The sequence below is a fragment of the Protomyctophum parallelum genome (assembly GCF_964188405.1).
Source record: "Protomyctophum parallelum genome assembly, chromosome: 9".
In the NCBI taxonomy this organism is placed as follows: Eukaryota; Metazoa; Chordata; class Actinopteri; order Myctophiformes; family Myctophidae; genus Protomyctophum; species Protomyctophum parallelum.
In genome coordinates this window covers 26024324-26048288 of record NC_139706.1, presented here as the reverse complement: position 1 = coordinate 26048288, position 23965 = coordinate 26024324, and the positions used below count along the sequence as shown (strand labels likewise).

General features: G+C 40.7%; 3 protein-coding genes across 3 annotated transcripts; all 3 read right to left on the bottom strand.

Annotated features, from left to right (window-relative positions):
• Positions 1-1159: 1159 nt before the first annotated feature.
• Positions 1160-5049, bottom strand: dynll2a (dynein, light chain, LC8-type 2a). Its single transcript, XM_083772624.1, has 3 exons — positions 4926-5049; positions 4153-4299; positions 1160-2847 (listed from the first exon to the last, which is right to left on the bottom strand). The coding sequence occupies exons 2-3, from the start codon at positions 4282-4284 to the stop codon at positions 2710-2712; spliced, it is 270 nt and encodes an 89-aa protein (XP_083628750.1). The 5' UTR covers positions 4285-4299; positions 4926-5049; the 3' UTR covers positions 1160-2709.
• Positions 5050-6250: 1201 nt separating this feature from the next.
• Positions 6251-11355, bottom strand: srsf1a (serine and arginine rich splicing factor 1a). Its single transcript, XM_083772970.1, has 5 exons — positions 11028-11355; positions 9801-10021; positions 7904-8076; positions 6962-7679; positions 6251-6602 (listed from the first exon to the last, which is right to left on the bottom strand). Exons 1-4 carry the CDS (start codon positions 11225-11227, stop codon positions 7482-7484), a joined length of 792 nt encoding a protein of 263 aa, XP_083629096.1. The 5' UTR covers positions 11228-11355; the 3' UTR covers positions 6251-6602; positions 6962-7481.
• Positions 11356-14926: 3571 nt separating this feature from the next.
• aldoca (aldolase C, fructose-bisphosphate, a) lies at positions 14927-19284 on the bottom strand (the record flags this gene model as incomplete). Its single annotated transcript, XM_083774078.1, has 8 exons — positions 19166-19284; positions 18633-18840; positions 16235-16289; positions 15965-16125; positions 15790-15873; positions 15470-15644; positions 15129-15328; positions 14927-15019 (listed from the first exon to the last, which is right to left on the bottom strand). Exons 1-8 carry the CDS (start codon positions 19279-19281, stop codon positions 14927-14929), a joined length of 1092 nt encoding a protein of 363 aa, XP_083630204.1. The 5' UTR covers positions 19282-19284.
• Positions 19285-23965: the final 4681 nt, after the last annotated feature.

The following is a 23965-nucleotide window of genomic DNA, read 5'->3' as shown; positions in this document are numbered from 1 at the left end:
ACACACAGTACAGTAGGAAAAGATTTTTTTTCAACTTTCTTGCTGTAATATTTTCATATTTCTTCATTACTTCAATTATTTTCACACACACACACACACACACAGCAATATTTCTGGCAGTCACTTCTTGTCACTTCCTGTCCATTTTGCAGAAGCTAGTTACACAATAATGCTATCATCAACTAAGTAGAGTAGATAACGGTTAGATGGTGTGAACCATATATGATCACTTAATTGCATGTGACGTGTGCTGTATTATGACAACTAGCGTGAGTCTGTGAAATAGGATAGAGGTAAGAACAGAGTTTAAATAAAGTCTATCTGCACTGGACGCTAACATTACTTGAGAGTGACAGGGTCTCATCAATCTTGCACTTGGGAGCATGAATGTCCTAAGGCACATTGCTAATGTGCTAAGCCTTAGCCGCTAAGGCACATTGCTTGCTAAGACACAGTGGGCCGGGACCCATTTTTATGAGCCTTTTGTTTCCTACATTTTGTTTTTAATGTTTTAAAAACACATTTCCCTAAGAAATTCCATAAATTGGAAAACAAATATTTAAAAGTAGTGAAACTGATGTACAAGATAAAGATCAAGAAATAAAATGAAATCTGGCTATTCAAAATATGTGCAAAATGTTTCTCTCTACAATATTACAAAACACATAGTGGAATAATCTGTCCAAGCCAGCTGTAATTGCAGATTCCATGAATCAGATCAATATTTGATAAGATAACAGAAACCTGAAGCAAGAACTGGAAAGTAGACTCAGGCATTGGGTGAGATTGAAGTCAAACGTGCATAGACTAAAGATAATAGCTTATAAGCAAAAGCCTGTGCTATCTTTACATTTTAGGATAAAGGAAACTGTGAGCACATATTTTGGAATAATTTCTTATAATTATTTAGACATTATATTTTACATCAACATTTAGAAAGAAAATGTGATATTGTTAATGTGATGTCCATCAGACTGCGTTGATGGCAGTAAAATATTTAAATATGTTGTACATACTGGAAAGGACCCACATTACTAAAGTATATTCAAAATACAATGAAGTCAAATAAATGGCCAAAAATGTAATAAGTCACCAATGAAGATTTATTGTTAGTTGTTGTTACTGGGTTTACAAGGTTTTTCTTATGTAGTACCCTACATCTAATGAAGTGCAATTGTACTCAAGCCAGTTACAATGAGAGGCACGTGTTTTGTGTGAATTAAACAGCAGAGAAATGGTTCCTACATATACAAACAAAGCAGAAATCCATGCACAAGGAACCGATACATCAGTTTACATGGACAATAGATAGGAATAGTTCCCTTGAAAATAATACTAATCAAGCAAACACAAGAGACATTGTGCATTTCTAGTACAGCTTGTTGATAATGTCGACAAGACCAAAACCAAAGAGTGCCTTAAAATAATTATGTTAAAAAATGATTGGTGACACTACTTGAAGCTGCAAGTCTTTCTTAGATCCCTGGCAGTATATTTATGCAATGCAAAATAAAGGTTTGGGATAGTGCGTTTGGACAGTATCATCAGTCACATAGTAAGACAACGAAACTGTCTGAAAGACAAGTCTTTGTAGAGTTTTAACTATTGAAGGCTTATAGGTATATTCATTTTCAATCAATAGCAGCCACTAATTTATCATTTGCATTGATTTTGCAAGGATATTGTAATTGTCATATTAAATCCATTATTGTGTGATATATTCAATACAAGCAAGATAAAGACAGATCGGTTAACTTGAAATTGTGGCATTATTGTGAAAACGTAAGGATAATGATCATCAATATTGTAGCCATTACAGTTTGGTATTGTTAACAAAACATAATTTAGTCAGATTATTCCACCTGTTCACAGTGACTATTAAGAGTGGAGAAAACACCTTTAGTTCTTGACATCAACTTCCTGGAAACACTTGTGCTTGCTTAGTGACAGTTGAAGATTTTGGTAAGTTTTATCCTGATGGAGGTTAAAATGATATAACATTTAAAAAAAAAGTGCAATCCTGGTAAAAATCACAGCATGTTTCAGTTATCTTATAGTCATGGTTCTGTACAAGGTAGCTGTAATCCTACTGAAAGCCTGCGGCAGTCATGTAAGAACTTGTGGTCATGTGAATTAACCATGTGTAAATCCTCAGTGTTAATTTTAGAGTGTACAAATGGAGCCATACAGGTTAATTTGTAGACTCTCTGTGAAATGAACACTCTGGATTTTACAGATTATCTGGGAACACACGAGAAAGGAAGGACCTTAACTTCCTCACACCTTTTCACGAGCATCATTAGACCTAATAAATCTTGGTATTGTCAAAAAGATGCACAGCTATATCCAAACTGATACTCCATTTGAATCTACCATCTAAATGGACAGGCAATGTCACTTATAAAGGAAAGCAGATGCACAACTACATTCTCTAGCTTTCCTTTAATTATGATACAATCAAGGGCCACTGTTAAAAACCATTTACAACCTAGGTTTAACATAAAAAATAAAACTACTTAAGTTGCTTTCGAATGGCAACAATTGAAACATAAACGTACTGTAACAAACATATTAAATACTGTATAGTCCATGCAATTGCGCACAGCCGATTTGCATCATTATGGTAAGTCATTAACTGTATGGGAGACATCAGCCAACAGTACATTCCTGTTAAGTTTCAATGAGGAACTCCGCACCTCAGGAAACTGCTCAGCCAGACTTGAAGAGCAAGATGGCCACTTGCCCCAAGTAGAAGTAAATGAAATGCTTTGTCTCATGGGTAACATAGCTGCCGAAGTTTCTTCCAACAATGCAATGCCATGTAGGGTTATACTTCTTGTCAAACTCCTGAAAACAAGACCAGAGTTGATCATTTAGTCTGACACCATCACAGACAGTTCTGGAACTAGGCATACTTCGGTTCCCACCTCAGCCCTACTGTTTTGCCAGTTCAGAATTTGCTACATGGTGAGCCTTAGGTTCCGGGCTGCCAACATTCGTGGATCCTGCAGGACTCCTGCATTGTCATTTCTCCTGGATTTGGTATCAAATTCCCAAAATTCACCAGAACACAGGAACGTATATATTCTGAATCAATTGCAAGCATTAGTTTTGCATGAAAAACACTCCTTGGGCTAAATTCGGCCATATAGCCACTTGTCCAAATGTGCTGACCTCATCACATTGGTGATGACGGCAGTGGACGTTTTTAGCCAAAGGAGTGTTTTTGTGCAAAACGAATGCTTGCAATGGATTCAGAATCATGAAAAACCCCTAGTTGGACCCGTCACATGCTACTTAAATCATAATGACATTTTGAAATGTTTGCCTTATATAGGATGTTAATGGTACCCCAGCATATTATGCTAATTATGAAAATTGCCCAACATATGAAACTTAGCATCCGCCAGTCTCTTCATGCTGGGGACCCATACTCAACATTTGTAATATAAAACTTTAGGGTACTCAAAATGTCCAGGTTCACAATGGGGCTTTATGGGCTGGCAAGTAGACTAACTGGGGGTTACGAATGTAACAAAAGTTGGGAGATTGCGCCTCCTTCTGTGATCACGCCAGGAGGCACAATCTCCCATATGTGAGCAGCAGGGCCGTGGGAAGATATTTACAGTTGAAGGTGCTGAACGTTCAGGAGGAAAAGTGGCTTTTGACTTCCCTCTCCACATGAACAAACTGACACAGGCAACAAACCAGGATAAAGCACAGAAACTGTGATATAGAGTAGCATATTTATTAGGCCTAGTAACAGAAATGTGTTTTGATTAAAATGATTCAGTCCGGCCTGAGGGTGGACCGCTTCCCTCTGCCATGGTGAGCAGTCTTGGTGAGCTGAATATTATAACTTTAGATCTAATGTTGACATGTTTCTGCAAGCAGTGCATGCAATCATACAGATGTAAATAATGAATGGTTATTATTAAAGATGAGTCTTATATTGCTTCAGTTATGAAATCAATTTATGTAGCTACCCCCCCCCCCCCCCCACACACACACACACACACACACACACACACACAAAAAACTATCTACTGGATTCTCAGTCCAATGTTGGCAGCCCTGTAGCCCTGGAACTCTTGAGTGTACAAATGGACCCGCACGTGAATGCACCCTTTACTTCTGTCCGCTCTCACTCACCTTCTTGATATAGGCTGCAATGTCCTTCTCTATATTGTATTTCTCCATGGCCTGTGTAGCGCAATCCACGGAATCCTGCTGCATGTCCTCAGACATGTCTGCATTTTTGATCACAGCTTTCCTGTCAGTCATGTCTGCTGAAACGAACTGCGAAGAAAACACTCACTCAAAGGGATTGCATTGAATGAAACACACCGGCAGATTGAATGTAGACGACTACAATCAATTCAAAGGGCTATATTGGCATGAGTCAATGGACACCTCTACGAACCAATTAGGTAAGAAAGAGCAGCCAGCAGGCCAATATCAAGGGAAGGGACAATGGGCATACGCAGACAAATTGGTCAGTTGGTGAAATAGGCTAATGGCGTATTCATTAAAACATTAGCATATAATTAATTAATCTCTCTGAACTTTATGCTATAGACAAGGACTCGAGCGGGGCATGGATTAGCTGTGAAACTCAATACAGGTGGAGTTAAATTACTTGGAAAAAATAACTTTGCGATATATCAGGTTCTTCTGCATAATCGTTTGGCGAAAGAGTCTCGCATTTAAATAGCCATTAACAATCGAGCATTTTCGCTACAATCGTTCCGGCCTACTCCACGATTCAAATTACGTATTACAAATTACATCAAATCCCCCCCCCCCCCCCCCCCAAATTAAGCTACATCTAATAACAGTTCATTGAGGGGAGAACTCAAATCAAACTGTAAAGACGCATGGTAATGTGTCGCGTCGGCACACGGCAGACCTAGCACGTCACTCACCCGTTGACTCCTTCGATACTTCCTTTGCAAATGATTTCGTCTTGACGACAGTGATATGGATTTAGTTCCGCAATTAAATTCTTCAGATTTACACAATAACTATGGTACGTATGGTCATGGTGTATGATGTATCCTATGATCCACTGTGCTAGAAGACCTCCCCGCCCTCTACTGCGTGATACAGTCATCCATTGGCTGAGCAGCAGCCTCCCGAGGTGGTGGGAGCGATTTTCTCCAGCTCCTATCTGCCTGCATCTTATTTCATCCCACAATGCATCATTGGCAATACACCACCGTGGGGGCCAAAATATGAGACCCGTGTTGATATAACTTGGCCCCACATAGCCATCATATTAATCTGTGGTGTGGGGAAACTGGAACATTTTTATATCTATATAATATTAATAATACATACGATTTATATAGCGCTTTTCAAGGTACTCAAAGTCGCTTTTACAAAACAGAAGTAAAAACAAATGTATTAGAAAATAAACTAGTTAAAGGGTTAAAAACTAGAAATCAAGAACTTGGAAAACAAGAAGTGTGTAGTGTGTGGGGGGTGTTATGTACAGAGCCATTTATCTAAGGCTCTGGGTATGTATGTATAAGTACAATGTATATACAAGTACAACATTACATTATGAATATATTTAGTGAGTATGGCTATGGGTGTTTGGTGTGAGGCTATTCAATAGCCGTTATTGGAAGGATCATTGTCTTGAACAGTTTGTTCATTTCCATATCCTGTATCCGGCAATTGTATTACAATTCAATTAAGTCAGATGTAAACAACATTTGACCAGATTACATTTATCAGTGGATGTAGTACAATCATATTTCATAAAGTCATCTAAACCCCAGTTGGTATGAATTTAATAAAATAATCTACAAGCTCATAGCATGGCAGAGTGCCGCGTTACAAGCTTGTAGATCTATTTTTGAAAAATTGTGGCACAAATCTTTGAATATATATTCTTTCCGAGCAGACGTTTTTAACTCAAATCGTTGCTTCTGGGAGGGTCCCTGGAACATATTTTCAGATGGGGGTCGGTTGCCAAATACAGATAATTCTGGGGGTCCTTGACATGAAAAAGGTTGAGCACCACTGACATTTTCAGAAAACCGTTAGGATTTAGAAGGCCTCAGGTCTAAATTGGTTAAGTCCGATTTAGACATTTTACCGGATTGACTAGACTAGTGTATAGGCTATGTACAATGGGATAATATCTAAAAACATTTAAATAATTATTCCATTAGGAATAACATCCATTCACACATTTGAGTATTCCAATAAAAAAACCCACTGAAATAAATGTACCGTTTTCAGTCATTTTATTGAAAATTCTAAGAGGTATGTAAGATTAAGCAATAAAATACAATCAAAAACCAAACCACCCCAATTTAATTCCCTCATACCAGGCATCTACGATTCCATCCTTTGATCCAACTTCCTGGTCCTCAGATTCGCTTTCTTGTAAATAAAGCCATATCATTAAAAAATTAATATAGATAGGCTATTGGAAAAAAGTTGCTCTGGGACTCCTTAATTAGTTCCAAATCAACTCATTTGATTCCTGGAAAACGGATCCCGTTCCAAGCATCCATCCTTGCCTATCCCCTCCCTATCGATCCACTCATCCAGCTCCAAGGATTGGGATCCACTCCTCCAATCAAAACCTTGAAATACCAGGAAGAAAATCAGAGGCAAACCATTAGAATGATTTCAGATATGGGCCTAATTTGAGCACTCATGACATACATTGCTTTACAAACTAACCCATGAGCACCAAAAATCAGTGAAGCAAAAACATTTAAGTGGTGATAAGTTTAGCTTTTGAACTAACCCTATAACCACCCCCAACACAAATATCAATTTGGATTCCAATAGAAGTGTTACACAAGTAAGAAAACAATCTGATTTAGGATTGTTACTTCAGACCCAGCATGTAAAAAAAGGTTATGACAAGTATTTGTGATATTATGACATGCACCCTAAATCTTATCCAAAACCTCAATGCATGGAATATGAAGCGTACCATAGGACCTGACTCCTCCTCATTTAGATGTCCTATCCTGACCATACAAATGAAATGTGTTCCACAATGGTTTTATTCCAAATCATTCTTTTAATCCTTATCTTCAGATTTCTAAAGGAAGACACAAGGGTAAAATACAGTTAAGCAATGTCCCCCATCCACCCACCCAGTCAACCCATGGAAAAGATAACATTCAATTTTCAAACACTTGCAAAAACACTGAGTGCAAAAGGGTGCAGCTCAACATTTTTGCAAACTCATAACAGCACATTTTGCAAGTTGTGACTAAACAAAAAAAAAGTCAAAACAAAACTGCAGAGATCAAAACAGGACAAAGCAGCTGGAAGGGTGAGGAAATGTAAAAAAGGGACACATCTACATACCAAGGTCTTCCACAACGACATCGGGACAAGATATTCAAAAAAAGTAAATCAACAGCTGACGTCTGAAAAACTCAAAACAGGAGGGTATACAGAGAATTCATTAAAAGGGCAAAACATCAATGGTTGATAGAAAAGACTCAGGAACGGGAGTGAGAGCGGCTATGACGAGGAGAGTAGCGGGGCGATGCTCTGGCCCGGCCACGGGAGTTGCTGCGGCTGCGGCTGGCACTGCGGCTCCGGCTTCTGCTTCGGCTGCCACGGCTACGGGAGCGTGATCTTCCGTAGCTCGGACTGCCGGGGCCATCTACTTTCACACGAATGTATGCGGTCTCTCCCTGGTAGACACAAGAGAACTTGACATTGAAGAGACCACACCCTCTTTGCATCACCTAAAGTGAACACACCGGAGCTGGAATTTGGAAGCAAGGGCCACAACTGCTCCCTTCCCTATCAACCGAAAACAATTTCACTGTTGCCGTCAACATTTCAGACAAGTACTCACCTTCCCGAAAGGCAAAGAAACAATATCCGTGAATAGGAGTCAAATCAGTACACATACCTCATGTGATCGGAATTTGGTGTTGTCCAGTTTTCTAACAGCGTAGGTCATGTCTTCTTTGCGCACAAATTCGACCACCCCGGTTCCATCTCTGAAAACGTCTGCATAACACACATCTCCAGCTTCACGCATGTGGTCTTTCAGATCCTGCCAGCTGCCACTTTGGGGGAGCCCTTTAACACAAATCATGAATGATTTTCAAACTTCTCAAACAAGACCATATTTATTCCATGCAAAGAGTCACAAGAAGCCTAATTTCAATATTTAACTGTTCACTACAATTCAATTTACTGAAATGTTTTTAACAACTTATCCATGGGTGTTTTGTGGGGCATCATTGCGTGAGTGTTGCCAGGCATATTTCCCACTGTTATTTTCCCCCCAAAGTTGCAGGAAAGAATGGTGATTTGCAGGTTGCACCGGTCTACTTGAGAACGATACAATTTTGGAACCTAATAATACCCGTTGTTAACTTGTCATAGAACACTCTAATTGCCCAGGGTTTTTTAATCCATTAAATTATAACGCCCAATCGATTTATAGCAACGGAGCACTTTAACCGACGGACCGGATGTCATGTGTTGAATTTGAAGTCGGTGGGGCAAACAGTTCTCGCATTACGTGCATTACAACCACACACCACCACCACCACCACCACCACCACTACCACTACCACTACCACTACTACTACAAGTAAGACGCGAGAACGCGGGAAGCGAACGCAGATCGTAAATTGCAATAACAATTGCTGTCTAGCTGCGCCCTCTGGTGTGTCGTTGTTGAGCAGCAGTAAACAGGACTGTGACTGCTTAGCTAACGTTAGCCCATATGCACACACTAGTACACATAGCCTAGTTACAGACAGTGTCGTTGTGACAGTATTATTTTTATGTTGGGCCTAGTACAGCAAGTTACAGACAGTGTCGTTGTTAAGCAGCGGCGGGTGGTGTAACAGCGAGCAAGTTACAGACAGTGTCGTTGTTAAGCAGCGGCGGGTGGTGTAACAGCGGGACACAGACATTCAGTGTCGTTGTTAAGCAGCGGCGGGTGGTGTAACAGCGGGACACACAGACATTCAGCCCTTGCTGTCTAGCTGCGCCCTCTGGTGTGTCGTTGTTGAGCAGCAGTAAACAGGACTGTGACTGCTTAGCTAACGTTAGCCCATATGCACACACTAGTACACATAGCCTAGTTACAGACAGTGTCGTTGTGACAGTATTATTTTTTATGTTGGGCCTAGTACAGCAAGTTACAGACAGTGTCGTTGTTAAGCAGCGGCGGGTGGTGTAACAGCGAGCAAGTTACAGACAGTGTCGTTGTTAAGCAGCGGCGGGTGGTGTAACAGCGGGACACAGACATTCAGTGTCGTTGTTAAGCAGCGGCGGGTGGTGTAACAGCGGGACACACAGACATTCAGCCCTTGCTGTCTAGCTGCGCCCTCTGGTGTGTCGTTGTTGAGCAGCAGTAAACAGGACTGTGACTGCTTAGCTAACGTTAGCCCATATGCACACACTAGTACACATAGCCTAGTTACAGACAGTGTCGTTGTGACAGTATTATTTTTTATGTTGGGCCTAGTACAGCAAGTTACAGACAGTGTCGTTGTTAAGCAGCGGCGGGTGGTGTAACAGCGAGCAAGTTACAGACAGTGTCGTTGTTAAGCAGCGGCGGTGGTGTAACAGCGGGACACACAGACATTCAGCCCTTGCTGTCTAGCTGCGTCAGCCCTTGCTGTCTAGCTGCGCCCTCTGGTGGCGGGCGGGTGGTGTAACAGCGTGACACACAGACATTCAGCCCTTGCTGTCATACTAAGTGGCTCACTGCGTTCGCAACTACTACTCTCAGTAGAGTTGGCAACACTGCTTATTAGTCATGATGCACAAACTGGTGATATTACCTGAAACAATGACCCTGTACTCAGAGCGTCTGGAAGGGGGGCCATATCTGCCCCTGGGTGCACCGAGCCCCCCGCCGCCGCCACCACCACCTCGGTCTCCACCTCCACCACCAAAACCACCTCCTCTCCCACCACCTCTGCCACTCCGCGGGAACTCCACACGCAGTCTGTAGCCATCGTAGTCATATCCATCACGTCCATAAACGGCATCATCTGCGTCCCTGAAAAAGACGATTTGAATGTCATTGGTTAGACATGGGAGACTACGGTTTCAGATTAACTGCTATTGATACTGAATACTTTAACAGTTGGCAAGGACAGGCACAGGGAAGTACAGTACACATACCGGGTCTGCTAAAAAAGATGAAACCAGAAAAGGCTTGTTTGTTTCCATTGGTAAATGTATTCAATTTCAATTCATCGAAAACATAGCTAACGTGGCCAGCCTTGCTTGCAAAGTTGCACACGTACAGAAAAGTGACTGATAGTTGACTCACCAATGTGATTATAATCATAACAATATGGATTTGCTAAAGAGTTGTTGCAATAATAATGTATAAGACCACAACAACGGCTCGTTGTTCTTTTTTGATAATCTTTTTGTCAATCGTCTACTTATTATTTAATTATAGATTTTATATGATTTGATTATTTTTTTTTACAATTTCAGCCCACTGGTTTGAACACTAGGTTTTGTGTTTGTTTGGCAGCTCAAAACACTGACGCTGTCATGTTTACACTATGACTAAAAATATAAAAACACAACAACTGCTAATACCTCTGCAGGGCAACAACAATACAAGATGCAGGAAGTTAACGTTACAGGCTAACCGGGCGAGGTAAAAGTATGCATCTTAAAATCGCACAACTGCGAGGTTGCATTGCCATTTAAAGTAACGTGGACTTTACACTCAAAACCGAACGACCGCGCACCACGTTTCTGTTGTGACTAGGTCAACAACGAGGCGTGCTCATAGAGGGCGTGCTGTACACGCTGGACCCAGGACATAGTCCGAGCCAGTGAGCCACTCACAAACAGCATGGCTCTATGGGGCCTAAAGGGCTTCGCTTCAATGTTACCATGTCATGCGAGCGTAAAAAATCAAACACTTTAAACTTGCAAGTATTTCATTTTCACATCAAGTCATATTTTGTCGCGCGATACATTAAGCATATTTTACTGTCCAGGTTAGCCAGCCAGCTAGCTACTTAGCGTTAGCTCGTTACCTGGGATCATCGAATTCAATGAAAGCGAACGGCGGTCCTCCTCTCCTGTTCTTCAGGTCGATGTCTCGAATCGCTCCGTATTTGTAGAAAACGTCCTCGACATCTTTGGTGCGGATATCAGGGGGGAGATTTCCTACGTAGATCCGACAGTCATTGTTTCCAGCAGGGCCTCGTACAACACTTCCCGTCTGTCCCGACATGGTTCCTCCTGCACACACACGCTGCCCACCGCTCCGCTACGCGCTGGCCAACCTGGTCCGTTGTTGTTCAGTATTTATTCCGATTGATCGATGTTCTCGCAGAGAAAATAAATAAACAAAACTATTAAAACAAAAAACCTCGACCTCCTTGTACGCAGGTCTAGAAGAGAACACAACACTGGCTGTGAACTTGTGGTGGAGAGTAGACAGGAGAAGCAGCTGCTGCTGTGTTTGTTTCCTTGAAAGCGCGCCTGACTCCAGTGTTGCCAGATTGTGACACACACACTTCTGCAGTGTGTGTGTTGAGTCTGTTGACAGAGCCAACACTGCCTGTCAGATGTGTCAGTTATTTACTGGCATTTGAGCCACGTGGACCAAGTAGCCTAATACAGATGTTTTACAATAATGTAACTCTTGAGAGCGTAAAATGAAACCAAATGGACCGGTATACCGTATAGGTCTATTTGGTTTCATTTTACGCTCTCAATAGTTAAATCTAAATTTAGATCTATGAGGGTTAATTTGGTTACCAACTCTCCCCTCAAGATCCACTGGTTGAAAACCACTGCTTTAGAATATAGAACATTTAAAATAATCAATGAACAAATTATTCCTATACAGTATGTTTCCATGAGATGCCACCAAAATCTGCAAACAATTTTCAGAGTTTGCTCACAATTGAGTAGCCTAATTCAATGTTTTCTTACAATATCTTTCCAGCAGATGTAGCCGCAATTTGCAACTCTAGATTTTTTTTACAATGGGTTGAATCTAGAGTTGCAACAAGCTCCATCCACTTCCTATTCATCATTTTTGGTTTGTGATCTGCTTGTCTTAAATGACGTTAAACTCACCAACATTGGAGCTGTAGTCCAAGCTTGAATTATCCTCTTTCAATCTGCCGAGCTTGTTTTTCATAAAAATCCACCGTAGACATGTTATGATGAGCTACTTTCTGTCAAGACATCCTCTGCAAGTGATTCTTTTTCTAAGTGCTGGAGTTTGGAAGCACTCGTCGTAAGTCACTGAACGGCCCCTGCGGTCCACCTGTTTCGAATTTGCACATAATGCAGGAGGCAGCAGCGCAACCCATTAATAAAAACGAGTGCTTCCAAACTGCAACACTTAAAATAATCACTTGCAGAGGATGTCTAGACAGAAAGTAGCTCATAACATCTCTACGGTGGATTTTTATGAAAAACAAGCTCGGCAGATTGAAAGAGGATAATTCAAGCTTGGACTGCAGCTGCAATGTTGGTGAGTTTAACGTCATTTAAGACAAGTAGATCACAAACCAAAAATGATGAATAGGAAGTGAATGGAGCTTGTTGCAACTCTAGATTCAACCCATTGTAAAAAAATCTAGAGTTGCAAATTGGCTACAGCAGATGGTGGTATGGGCTATGCCTATGCTATGATGATCATAACCATCACTGGTTTTATATATTCATTCATTAATTCATCCTATAGTTGGTGACTGCTTATGATTGACATTGTATTGATGAACATTGATCAGCAATAACCTTTATATTGTGAATAAAATGTTATTTTGACCAATCTGTATGTTAGCCTACAATTACTAACACAATATACAATATCATTTGTATGATATAGTTGTACCAATCTTTTTATAATCCATGTATTGTAGCCTATGCAAGACTCAAAAATAAACAGGAGCTGTAATTTCGCTTTGACAGCATATGTTGAATACATATATCTCATACTCTCAGATATGGTCTGTGTAAAGCCTACATTATCAAAAAATGATGGATACATTTGATACATACAAGATTGTTGATACATCTTCCTGCTGACTTTTACACAGGCAACCTTTGCATATCCATATCCATATATTATATAACCGCACAGCCTGTCATGCTGAGAGGGGACCGATGCAAATTATGTCTGCATAAAAGGTGGAATGTAGGTACATGGTGGATCCTGAAAAAAGTAGATACCAGAAAATGAATCTAGGTCAAAGTTAGTTAATTATGAAAAGTAAGTAGACCTAGTAACTGATATGAAATTATCTTTCAAAATAATCAAATCAGACATATTTCTTTCTCTCACTGAGCTTTATGTTTATTCTCTGTTGAATATAGTTTTGAAATAGCTTAATTGAAATGCACTGTTTATAGCACTTTGAAGAGATCAATTTGAATTGTTTGAACTTGACACCAACATTGTTCCACCTCCCTTTTCACCTGTTTAACGTATATAGGAAATAAAACATGGATTTTAATTGCAAAAGTTGTTTATTTCTTGCTTGCGATTCTTGTTTGCAGAATACATTCTGTTTGGTATAGTTTCACAGATGAAAGTGAACAAATGCGTTTTTTTTTTTTTTTAAGATTTTTTTTTGCGGCTTACGCCTTTAATTGATTTTTTAAGGGACAGATAGTAGGCTGACAGGAAACGGGAGAGAGATGGGGGGATGACATGCGGTAAAGGCCGTGTCGGGTTCGGGAGTCGAACCCGCGGCACACCGCGACTGGATCACCAGTCCGGTGCCCAGACCGTTACGCTACGGCCTTGGCCAACAAATGCGCTTTTAATGAGATGTTTGTTTGATGGCAAACATGTTGCTGGTAGGGAGAGCTGGTAACATCTTTCTTTATAGCAATATTGTACTGACCACTGGGATGAATATTCTGGCAGCAAAAATCTATTTAGTTTGCATATTTAGAAAACCTCAATCCAAAAACAGCACATATTTGGATTATTTTTAATGATTCATATAATGTAGCAGCCTGTCAAAGCAACCACATAAAACAGGTTGTCCAATTATGGTATAGGCCAGGGTATCTTGCTATTTAGAACCACAACAGTAAAATGAAGTAAAATGTAATAAGTAAGTACTAATAAATGCAGTAAGTAAAATGCAATCCAGATGTTTGTTAATATATTTAAATTATGGGAGTAAAATTATTTTAATATCACTATCTAAATAAATTACATTTTTGTTTTAAGATACCTTTTTATTATAATATGTTGATCTACTTCATTCCAGTGCACAGAAAACACTAACTATGAGAACCTTTCATATGATATAAGTAGCAGAATATACGTTGGAAACGCATCTAAGAAGTGGTAGAATATCAGATACACCACACACACACACACACACACACACACACACACACACACACACACACACACACACACACACACACACACACACACACACACACACACACACACACACACACACACACACACACACACACACACACACACATAAAAAATCCACATAATGGGCAGGAAATTGCATTACATAAATGCACTACTTATTTTATTTTTTATTCTTTGTTTTATGTTAGTATTTCTTTTTCACTACACAAGGCAAGTAATTGCTTTAATTGAAATTATATTTACCAAATTATGTAGCTTTAATTATCGGTGTCATAAGAGCATGTATTTGGAACAAAGTCAGAGCAACCACTTTTCATTTTATAACATGCATTAAAATGCTCAGGCAAAGACCATTTTCTGATTGTCCTTGTACGTCAAGGCAGATAAATACAATGTTAACTTCTGTTTTCATGCAATACCTCCATCAAGAGTGTTTATACTGTAAATTAACTTTCAACTTATTATTATTATTTAACTATTCATCTGTGAGACTGTGATGCGGCTTGGTTATGGTAATGATATACTATTTTGTTGGTAAGAGCTGAAATGTGGGCATCAACATGCTGCTCAGTATGCATGACTGGACCCATAGACCTGCTGGCCAGCCTCACCAATGTCGTTGCCACCAGTGTATTTCCCCTGGCAAGCAAGACTATTCACCTGTGTGCAAAAAGATAATAGAAAGAAATGCACAACAGTAAATAAACTTGTTGAGTAAAAATGTCATTGTATGATTACAGTAAAAAAAAAAAAAAAAGAAAAAACATGCCTCAGCTCGCTTGATGAACTGCTCAGTTGCGGCATTCTCATTTTCTTTATGTCCTCGCCAGGTTTTGAGAGCAGAGGCCTGCAAGGCTCGGCCAAAGGAGAATGTTAGAGTCCAGGGCTTGACTAGAGGACAGTTATTGAGTGCATTCAGATGGATAGAGGCCTCCTCTTCACTCTGACCGCCTGAGAGAAATGCCACTCCTGTAGGGATACCAAAAAGCATTGCCGTGTAACAGGGCAAATAAATGTCCATGAACTGAGCGTTCATGGACATTTATTTAAAATGGATTTTCATTTCTGCATTTGTTTGTTTCTTAGACCTGAAGTGTTATCTTAGCTTACCTGGGACCGCAGGGGGAACTGTGCGGCGCAATGCAGTGATAGTTGCCATAGCAACTTCCTCTGGTGTGTATTTGGTAGAGCAGCTGTGTCCAGGGGTGACCATGTTGGGTTTGAGCAGAGTACCTTCGAGGTACACATGGTGTTCAGACATGGCTTTGTAGACTGCAGAAAGAACCTGCAATACCACAGAACATGTATTAGAAAACATCAACTGCACTCTGCATGATGATGAAAGATGTCCTCTTTCTCTCTCTGACTCTCTTTCTAGCTCTTTCTCTCACTATGTCTCGCTCCCTATCTTCTCAAATGCATGAACCCACCTTCTCAGTAACATATTGGCAGCGCTTCAGGTCATCATCTCCATCTGGCAAAATCTCTGGCTCTATGATGGGCACTATGCCATTCTGCATGTCAAAATGCACACAACGATTAACAAAATTAACATCCTTCCAGTGTTCACAAATGTTGACTAAGAATATAACAGAGAGGCCAAACCTGTTGGCAGATACTTGAGTAACGCGCCAGAACATTTGCATTCTCTGCGATGGCCAGTTTAGATGGGTTGGTGTCACTTATTTTGAGCACACAGCGCCACTTTGCAAAGACGGCTCCATCCTTTTTGTACTGTGCACAGCGATCTGACAGACCATCCAGACCTAAAGAAAAAAAGTCTATAAAGCATCTTGCACCCTACAGTATGTTTGTCTGAATGAAATCATCAAATAACTCAGGGGGGGGGGGGATATTTATTTATTTTTACTGTACCCTGTGTAGTGGTTTCTCCACAGGTTCCTGCCAGGGGGACGACACCCTTGTCGACCTGGGAAGTGACAGAGCATAAGATCTCATGTAGCCACAACCATCTATATTAACAAGTGAGAACTTGTACCCAACACATGGCAAGAAACCCAAAGCCACAACAGCTACGTCGCTATTGCAACACCCACAACACCATCTTACACACTACACTCACACACACTCACACGGGCAGTGACGTCACACAGTTACCCTTCGCAGTGTTGCAGCGCTATCTCCTCCTATCGTGCCCATCGACCACACTCAACACCACCCGCCAACAAATGTTCATTGCAGTGCCACCAAAGATTCCTCCCGTCCACACTCACGGCGGCAATGCATTTGTTTACTACAAACATCGCCCCAAGCACCCGCACCCCCGGAACACTGTTTTCACCACGCTAAATTCGCCAGGTCTATGCAAGTGAGCACAAATAATTACATGTGAGAAAATTCATTCACAAGCCCACAAATGCCATTCAACACACACTACGACTCGCTTACAATTCGCGAACCTGGCAACTACTACTCCGTATTTTAATTGGCTACTAGCTCTGCCTCTCAGCCTGTGCTGCTCTGATCTCAGAGTCTCCCTGACAGTCCTGTCCACTGTCCGGACTCCGCAGGAGAAAAAAACGAGGAAGGAGAGGAACTTTCGCCTCACGATTTTGCTTATTCCTTCTAAATCTCTGTATATTAAATATCGCTCTCTCAGCGAATGTCTTAGTTACATCAATATTGTTCTTTGACAGTTTTTGGTTTGTTCCAAACTATTACAATTACACCGTTCGAATTCGCCATTTCGCCTGCCAGCCATACTGCCGAGTACATTTGATTGCGCACACACACACACACACACACACACACACACGCACACGCACGCCTGGAAGCCACGATCTCTCTCTCTCTCGCCACGCCACGCACACACACACACACACACACACACACACACAGGAATAGCCGTGCAGCCTATACACGGCGGCAGCGAGACAGGACGTTATAATCTTGAGTTTCATTAAATAACTGTCTTTCTCCGCACGCGCACGTCCGCACACAACATTATTCAAGTGAAATGCGTAACGCCAATATTGCATAGGCTACCAATATGTGGGTAGCCTACAGGGATTTACCCACGGAATGAATATATATATATATAATCATCTATACCAGGGCTGCCCACACTTCTTTTTTTACTTCAGAGCTACTTTCAAAACGAACAGCTCATATACCTACCAAATAAAACTATCATTACATTGCTGAAAATAGTTACAAAATGTAATTGAGGAGCCTTTCATAGGCCCAATCGTCTGTACCAGGCTGACTTCTATAGGTTTTGAAAGGTACCTTTTATTTTTTTATCCTTTATTTACCCAGGGAAGTAGCTGAGCACAGGTGCTCATTTTCAGCAACGCCATGCACATCGAAACACACACACACACACACACACACACACACACACACACACACACACACACACACACACACACACACACACACACACACACACACACACACACACACACACACACACACACACACACACACACACAAATGTCATGTCAAAGGTACCTCTGGACGCCACACCTCTGATGGGTGGGGTTTAGTCTTAAGGGGTGTGTTTCTTTCACCCACTGTGTAATACAATAAATGGACGGTAGGTGGCAGTAGTACAGAGGCCAGAGAACTATAACACAAACGCACATGGAATGGGAAATAGAGGGGGGGAAATGGAAAAGGTAGGGTTTTTATTTTTGTTATTTCACTTTGCTACTGATGATTGTACGCAACAACAAGTATTGCATTGTGTGTTTGAGCTGACAGGCCCTTTTTGATGTCAATCAATCAAGTCATCTCAGGTCATCTCAAGCGGCAGATGCAAAAATCGTTTTTTATATTACAATTATATATATTTGTAGGGCCATGTCATGTGGTCTAATTGCAAAGCCTTTGTGATCTATACTGGTAGATCCTAATCTACCTTTTGGGCACCGCTTAACGTCAGATCAGCGGTTTTGTCGGCCAGCGCCAAAAATGCTCCCCGACAGCATAATCGGAGCAAATACCGGGCAGTGTGTATGAGCCATAACGTGTTGACTACACTACACTACACTAATAAGGACACATAATAACAACTAATAACCCATCCATTACTACATGTGGAGTCAACTCCCGCAATTTCCTTCTTCCCATAGTGCGCGGCAATGTAACTCTGGGATGAGCGGCCGCGAAATTCTAGTATAGCAACAAGAGAGATCCTCATGTTTAATGCTGATACATTTTCCTTAAGACCATTTTTATACCACTAGGTATTTGCACTCTACTGAGTGCACCTATGTAGTTCCTCATGTTAAATATAAAATGATCCTACCTTGACGCCAACCATGATGCCCCTGTCCTTTATAAGTTTGACAAAGGGTACGCCAGTGTCCGAGTGCTGGTACAGGGTCTCGTGGAAGAAGATGACCCCTCCAATGCAGCTGTTGATGCGATCATCTGCACTGAAGAGGATCTGCCTGTACTGTCTGCGCTGTTCTTCAGTGTTCTCCACTCCCACCTGGGCCAGACGTTTAGACATGCTGCCTGTTGCAACAAAATGTAAATGCAAAGCCCAATTTATTCTTTGCCGCATGGCGGTGTTGCTCGTTGAAAATAACAATCAATATTAAAAACAAAACAATAATTATGTTTTTTTTAAGTGAGCGACACAGTTCTGTGATGAAGCTGTATGAATTAGGTTTTACAGATGATGTACATCCAAGATGTTAATATCAACTCAGTGCATTTTGTTTGGACTGTGCAAAATTAATTCACAGTGAAGCAATCATTTCAGTACAACCGTTGCATTATGTGCAAGTCCTAAATGATTCTATGCCATTATTTAGTATCTCCATAGGTCTTCACAGACCCACAGACTCATCCGCAGCCAGGATGCCCTTCCCAGGGGATATTATGCGTAGTGCCGTCTCATGAAGGTCTTTCTTCTGTGCTGCAGAGAGTGTAGGAAACTGGTGTGTCATCCTGAGAGAATTGTCTTACAACCTGAATAGATGTGCAAGAAACATTAAATAATTTACTGCAAAAGTGGTTTTAATTGAATGTAATTAATAGTCAGCATAATTGAGCAAATTCATGGAAATTATTAGCATAGCTGCCCCACTGTAACTCAAAGTTTATAGTGTTAGTTGAAAGTTAAATGACAAAAAAACGGATAAATGGTGAACAGGTATTATGCTGAGTGCTGACACTGCTATGTATCACACCCGCTTCTATATACGCAATTCCAAAACAAGGGGCGATAATACATCATTAATTGACTATGCATGTAATGTTGATGAAATGAATCATAATTCAACAAACTCTGTGGCTCTTCCAAGAAAACTGTAGCACTAGTCCAACCAACCTAAGCAAAATAACACACTTTTCCCCATAGTCAGGGAATGTTTTCCAGACTAATATAACAGCCATGTTATTGGTGTATGGATGGTATATTATTCTGGATAGAATGAATGAACTATAAAATTGTAATAGTTGCTTTTGGGATCGTTGTCATCATAATACCGTACAATGCTATTATTTATATGGCATAAATAATGTGTCAATTATATATGAATTGACATATGTCAATTCACACAAACATTTCATATATATATATATATACACATACATATATATTACTGTTATTTAATGAAGCATGATACATAATAAACCAGTTTGGTAATTAATTCATATAAAAACCAGAAACTAAAATAAACTCTTGCTGGAGTATAAATACTCCAGCAAGCCAGTTAATGAATACGCATAAGGGTCTTACCAGATAAAATGTAAAATCAAACCTTTGTCCACTGAAGAGAAGAAGACTGATGAAAAGTTTCTCTCTCAGTCCTAGTTTGTATCTCGCCCAACTATGTCACATGACATGAGCCACTACCCCTGGGCGGAGCTTAAATACCCACATTAATATGTGGGATACTGTATGTATGAATATAATCATACTCTATGAAATGCCTTTGATGTATGAGTTAAGAGCATTTTGTTGATTCAACAAAGGTAACTCTTAACAAAGCGGACGTGGATGTGTGCATTTTCTGTTTTAATAATTTTTATCCCACAATTTTGTAACCCCTTTTTCACCCCTTTGTCAATTATCTAGGGGGGAGGCAGTTTAGAGACCAGGATTACTGCATGTTTTTTGTGAGGGTACCTACCCTAGGGGACACAGGGAGAACATGCAAACTCCACACAGAAAGGCCCTTTCGCCAACCCCGCCTCCGGTATGGGCACTGATGACACGGAGGAGAGGACACGCCACCAGCACCCACAGCGTCCCGAGGCAGGACCTTCTAGCTGTGAGGCGACAGCACTACCAACTGTCCCACCGTGCCCCTGGATGTGTGCATTTTCAAACATCGAAGATCTCAACATGAACCAATTTATAATGTTTAAGAGTTAATCTAGATGTCTATCAAAAATGATTCCAAACAGACTGCTGCATAATATTCAGGATTGTCAAATGATACATTTTATATTCTATTTTAACACTGCACCCCTAAAGCAACCTCATTTAATCTCTAAACTGTAGTTGCATGCTATTTTTGTTTTAATTAGCGCCATAGGCAGTTTTAATTCCCTCGATAATTTGGTCTTTGCCCTAAAAATCCACTTGAGTATTTTAGTTTAAGAGCAACTCATGCACTGCTTTGTTGAGTGTTTGAACTGTACAAAATATAAGTGAACTGACCAAAAATAGAACTACGGTAACTTGTAGGTTTCAGTCAGGGAACATAAGAAGACCACCTACATTACAGTAATGTATGAGCATATTCTTTAGGAGAATCATTAAGCATATGTTAAATGGGCCCATAAGGATCCATTGTGTATATTAAAAAAATATTTTGAAGAATATTGTTGCTTTTGGGAAAAAGACTCATATTTGTTTTTCTTTCGTAAATTAATACCATCATATTAGTGTCACAAATGTAGCTGCTATTTTAGATTTTTGTCTCTGTGTGTTAATGTGTCTGAGGGTTTTATAAATACAGAATCAAAGAAAGGTGTTAACAAGAGTTTGTGACTAAATAACATTGGCTCCATTGGAACACAGGTTATTCTTTCTGAAAAGGTGTCCACCTGAGAGCGACAATGTCTTAAATGTGTTTCAGGCACTCCTTCCATTGTGTGTCAGTGTGTCTCTGAAAGTAGATATGGGTCACTGGACTGCTACCATAAGATAGAGCCATAACAGAGCCATGGTGGACCTGTCTAAGACAAGGGCCTGAAGGGGAATTCAATGTCAGGCAGCGGAGGAGCAACAGGAGGAGTCGACACACTCCCATTCAGGAGATACAGCTTTAAATAGAGGGATGACTTGAAGAACTGCACCAATTATATGCCACTGTCCCCACCGGGGCAGTAGTTTTTTTTTTCTTTCCTTTCTGTTATCTAATTAAAAGCATTTAATGATGATACTTAATCTGGTCCTCAATTTCCAGTCTTATTAAGGTTGTCCTTGTTCTTCCAAATAGGTCATACCAAGGCTGAAAGTTAGCCATACTAATTTATATTCAAGTATTACAATAAGGAATGCATGTCATTTGGTCAACAATTTCATCCCATGAGTATGGGAGGCGGTATACCGTATGTTTTACATAAGGGGAATCAAACTCCATACCCTGAGCCATTCCAATGCCATTCCAGGACCATTAGATTTGCTATGCTCTCAATGAATTATGAATTCCAAAGAAATACAGAACTATACTAACCTTTTATGTTTAAAGGTATATTCAGTGATTTCACTCAAAAAACCTTAGGTTTCATTTTTGGCTGTGGGACCCAGCCTTTCGTCCAATCAGGATAGAGAGTCAAAAACGAAACCTAAGGTTTTTTAACCCCCAGGGGTTAACTGGGGACAGGGAGGAACTCCTTATATGGCCAGCACACTCTATAGTAGGGAGGATTATCACAACAAAACAAAAAAATAAGTGATATTTGAATTAAGTGAAATCACTGAATATACCTTTAATTAGACTATGTTTGTTTTTTTGACTGGGGGGATTTGTATTTGACTGAGATGTATCTTATGTGTTGTTTAAACTCGTGGCTCACATATAATTTAATTTATTTATTTACAGTTGAGAGCTTCAAATCTGCAGCGTGGGACTTCTATCCTTGAACATTACTTCTTTACAGCATCTGCTTTTACTTTAGATGTGCCTGTTTGAATGGCATTGATAAGCATTATTCTTATTTCTTGTAACCCAATAAATAAAGTTTGCATGGAATCTGAAAGAACATGTTATTACAATCAAGAATGTCTATATGAAACAAAAAATCACACCCATGTGAACTGAGTGGTGCAACTCCGTGTGGGGGTCCCCAGAACATCCAGACCCACAGGAACGCGCCCAGGGTGCCAGCCCGGTTCCGGCGAGCCGCCCCACGTCCGAAACGGTCGAGAAATTACAGTTACTGTGTTGGGGAATTAGCATTTAGCAGACACCTCTCACTCACTCTCTCTCTCCCTCCCTCCTCCCCCCCCCTCTCTCTGTAATTAGCAGGCAACAGTGCAACACTATCTCTCTCTGTTTGTAGCACAACAGTGCCACTTTTGCCCCTACTGGTACTCTAAACATAGTGACATAGGTTTGGACATAGGGACATAGGTTGGGACATAGGGACCCCTCGACATTGCTGTTCCTTGGAGTGGTTGCAACACCCAAAAAGAAGAAATCCTATCTTGTGCTTCTCATGGTCAACATGGCAATAGTGTAACTATAATGTGGATATGAGACTTCATGTGGCCATCTGCGGCCATCTATGAGGTCAGTTCAGTTGTCAGAGGTCAAGTGTCCGTATTTAACACGGTATAGACTCGCCCTTGAGGGCTTTATAAGCCACTTCCACTCAAGGCTATTTGGTTTCAGACGACACTTAATATGGCTCAGCCTCACATACAGAGTGGTGGAAGTGTGTAGGGCTACTGGCGAGGAGCTCGTTTTGGAAAGGGGGTAAATCTCCAACTGCTCCTGATGAGCAGTCCTTGCCGTCAGTGTGTGACTGTGAATGCATGGGTGGATATAATGCACAATGTTAAGCACTTTGGATAAAGGCGCTAAAAAGCACCATAGGTAAACTACCAGTTTGCTCAATATGCAATTGCTAGCATAAATATTTTATACAGTGCACATGCCCACAACTGCTGTCCATCTGAGAAAAAAAGAATCAGACCCGTTTGAACTGAGTGGTGCTGTTGGGTGTCGGACTAATGGAGTAGTGGGACTGTTGGTTGTCGGACTAATGGAGTAGTGGGACTGTTGGTTGTCTGACTATTGGCTGTCAGAATATGTAGTCTATACTGCATTGTACTAAGTTATCAAGGACAAAAGAGCGAACAAAGGAGGAGACAGTCACATTAAGAGGATGTATTTGCAAGTGTACCTCATCATCCAATGCCACCACCAACGCCCTTGACTCCTTCAAATCCCTTGACTCCTTCAAAACCGCTCTCAAAGGGCACCTACGGACGTCTGCAATTCAAAACTGGCCCCTGTAAAATCTGAATTCTGCAAATTGTTAAATACTTCAATCAATCAAAACAACAATGAGATGGGTACTCTGTTTCACGGATTCCGCAACAACAGTACAGTATATAGGGATGCCAATCTCTCCCCATATAATTATAAGACCACTAAACATGCATGGACC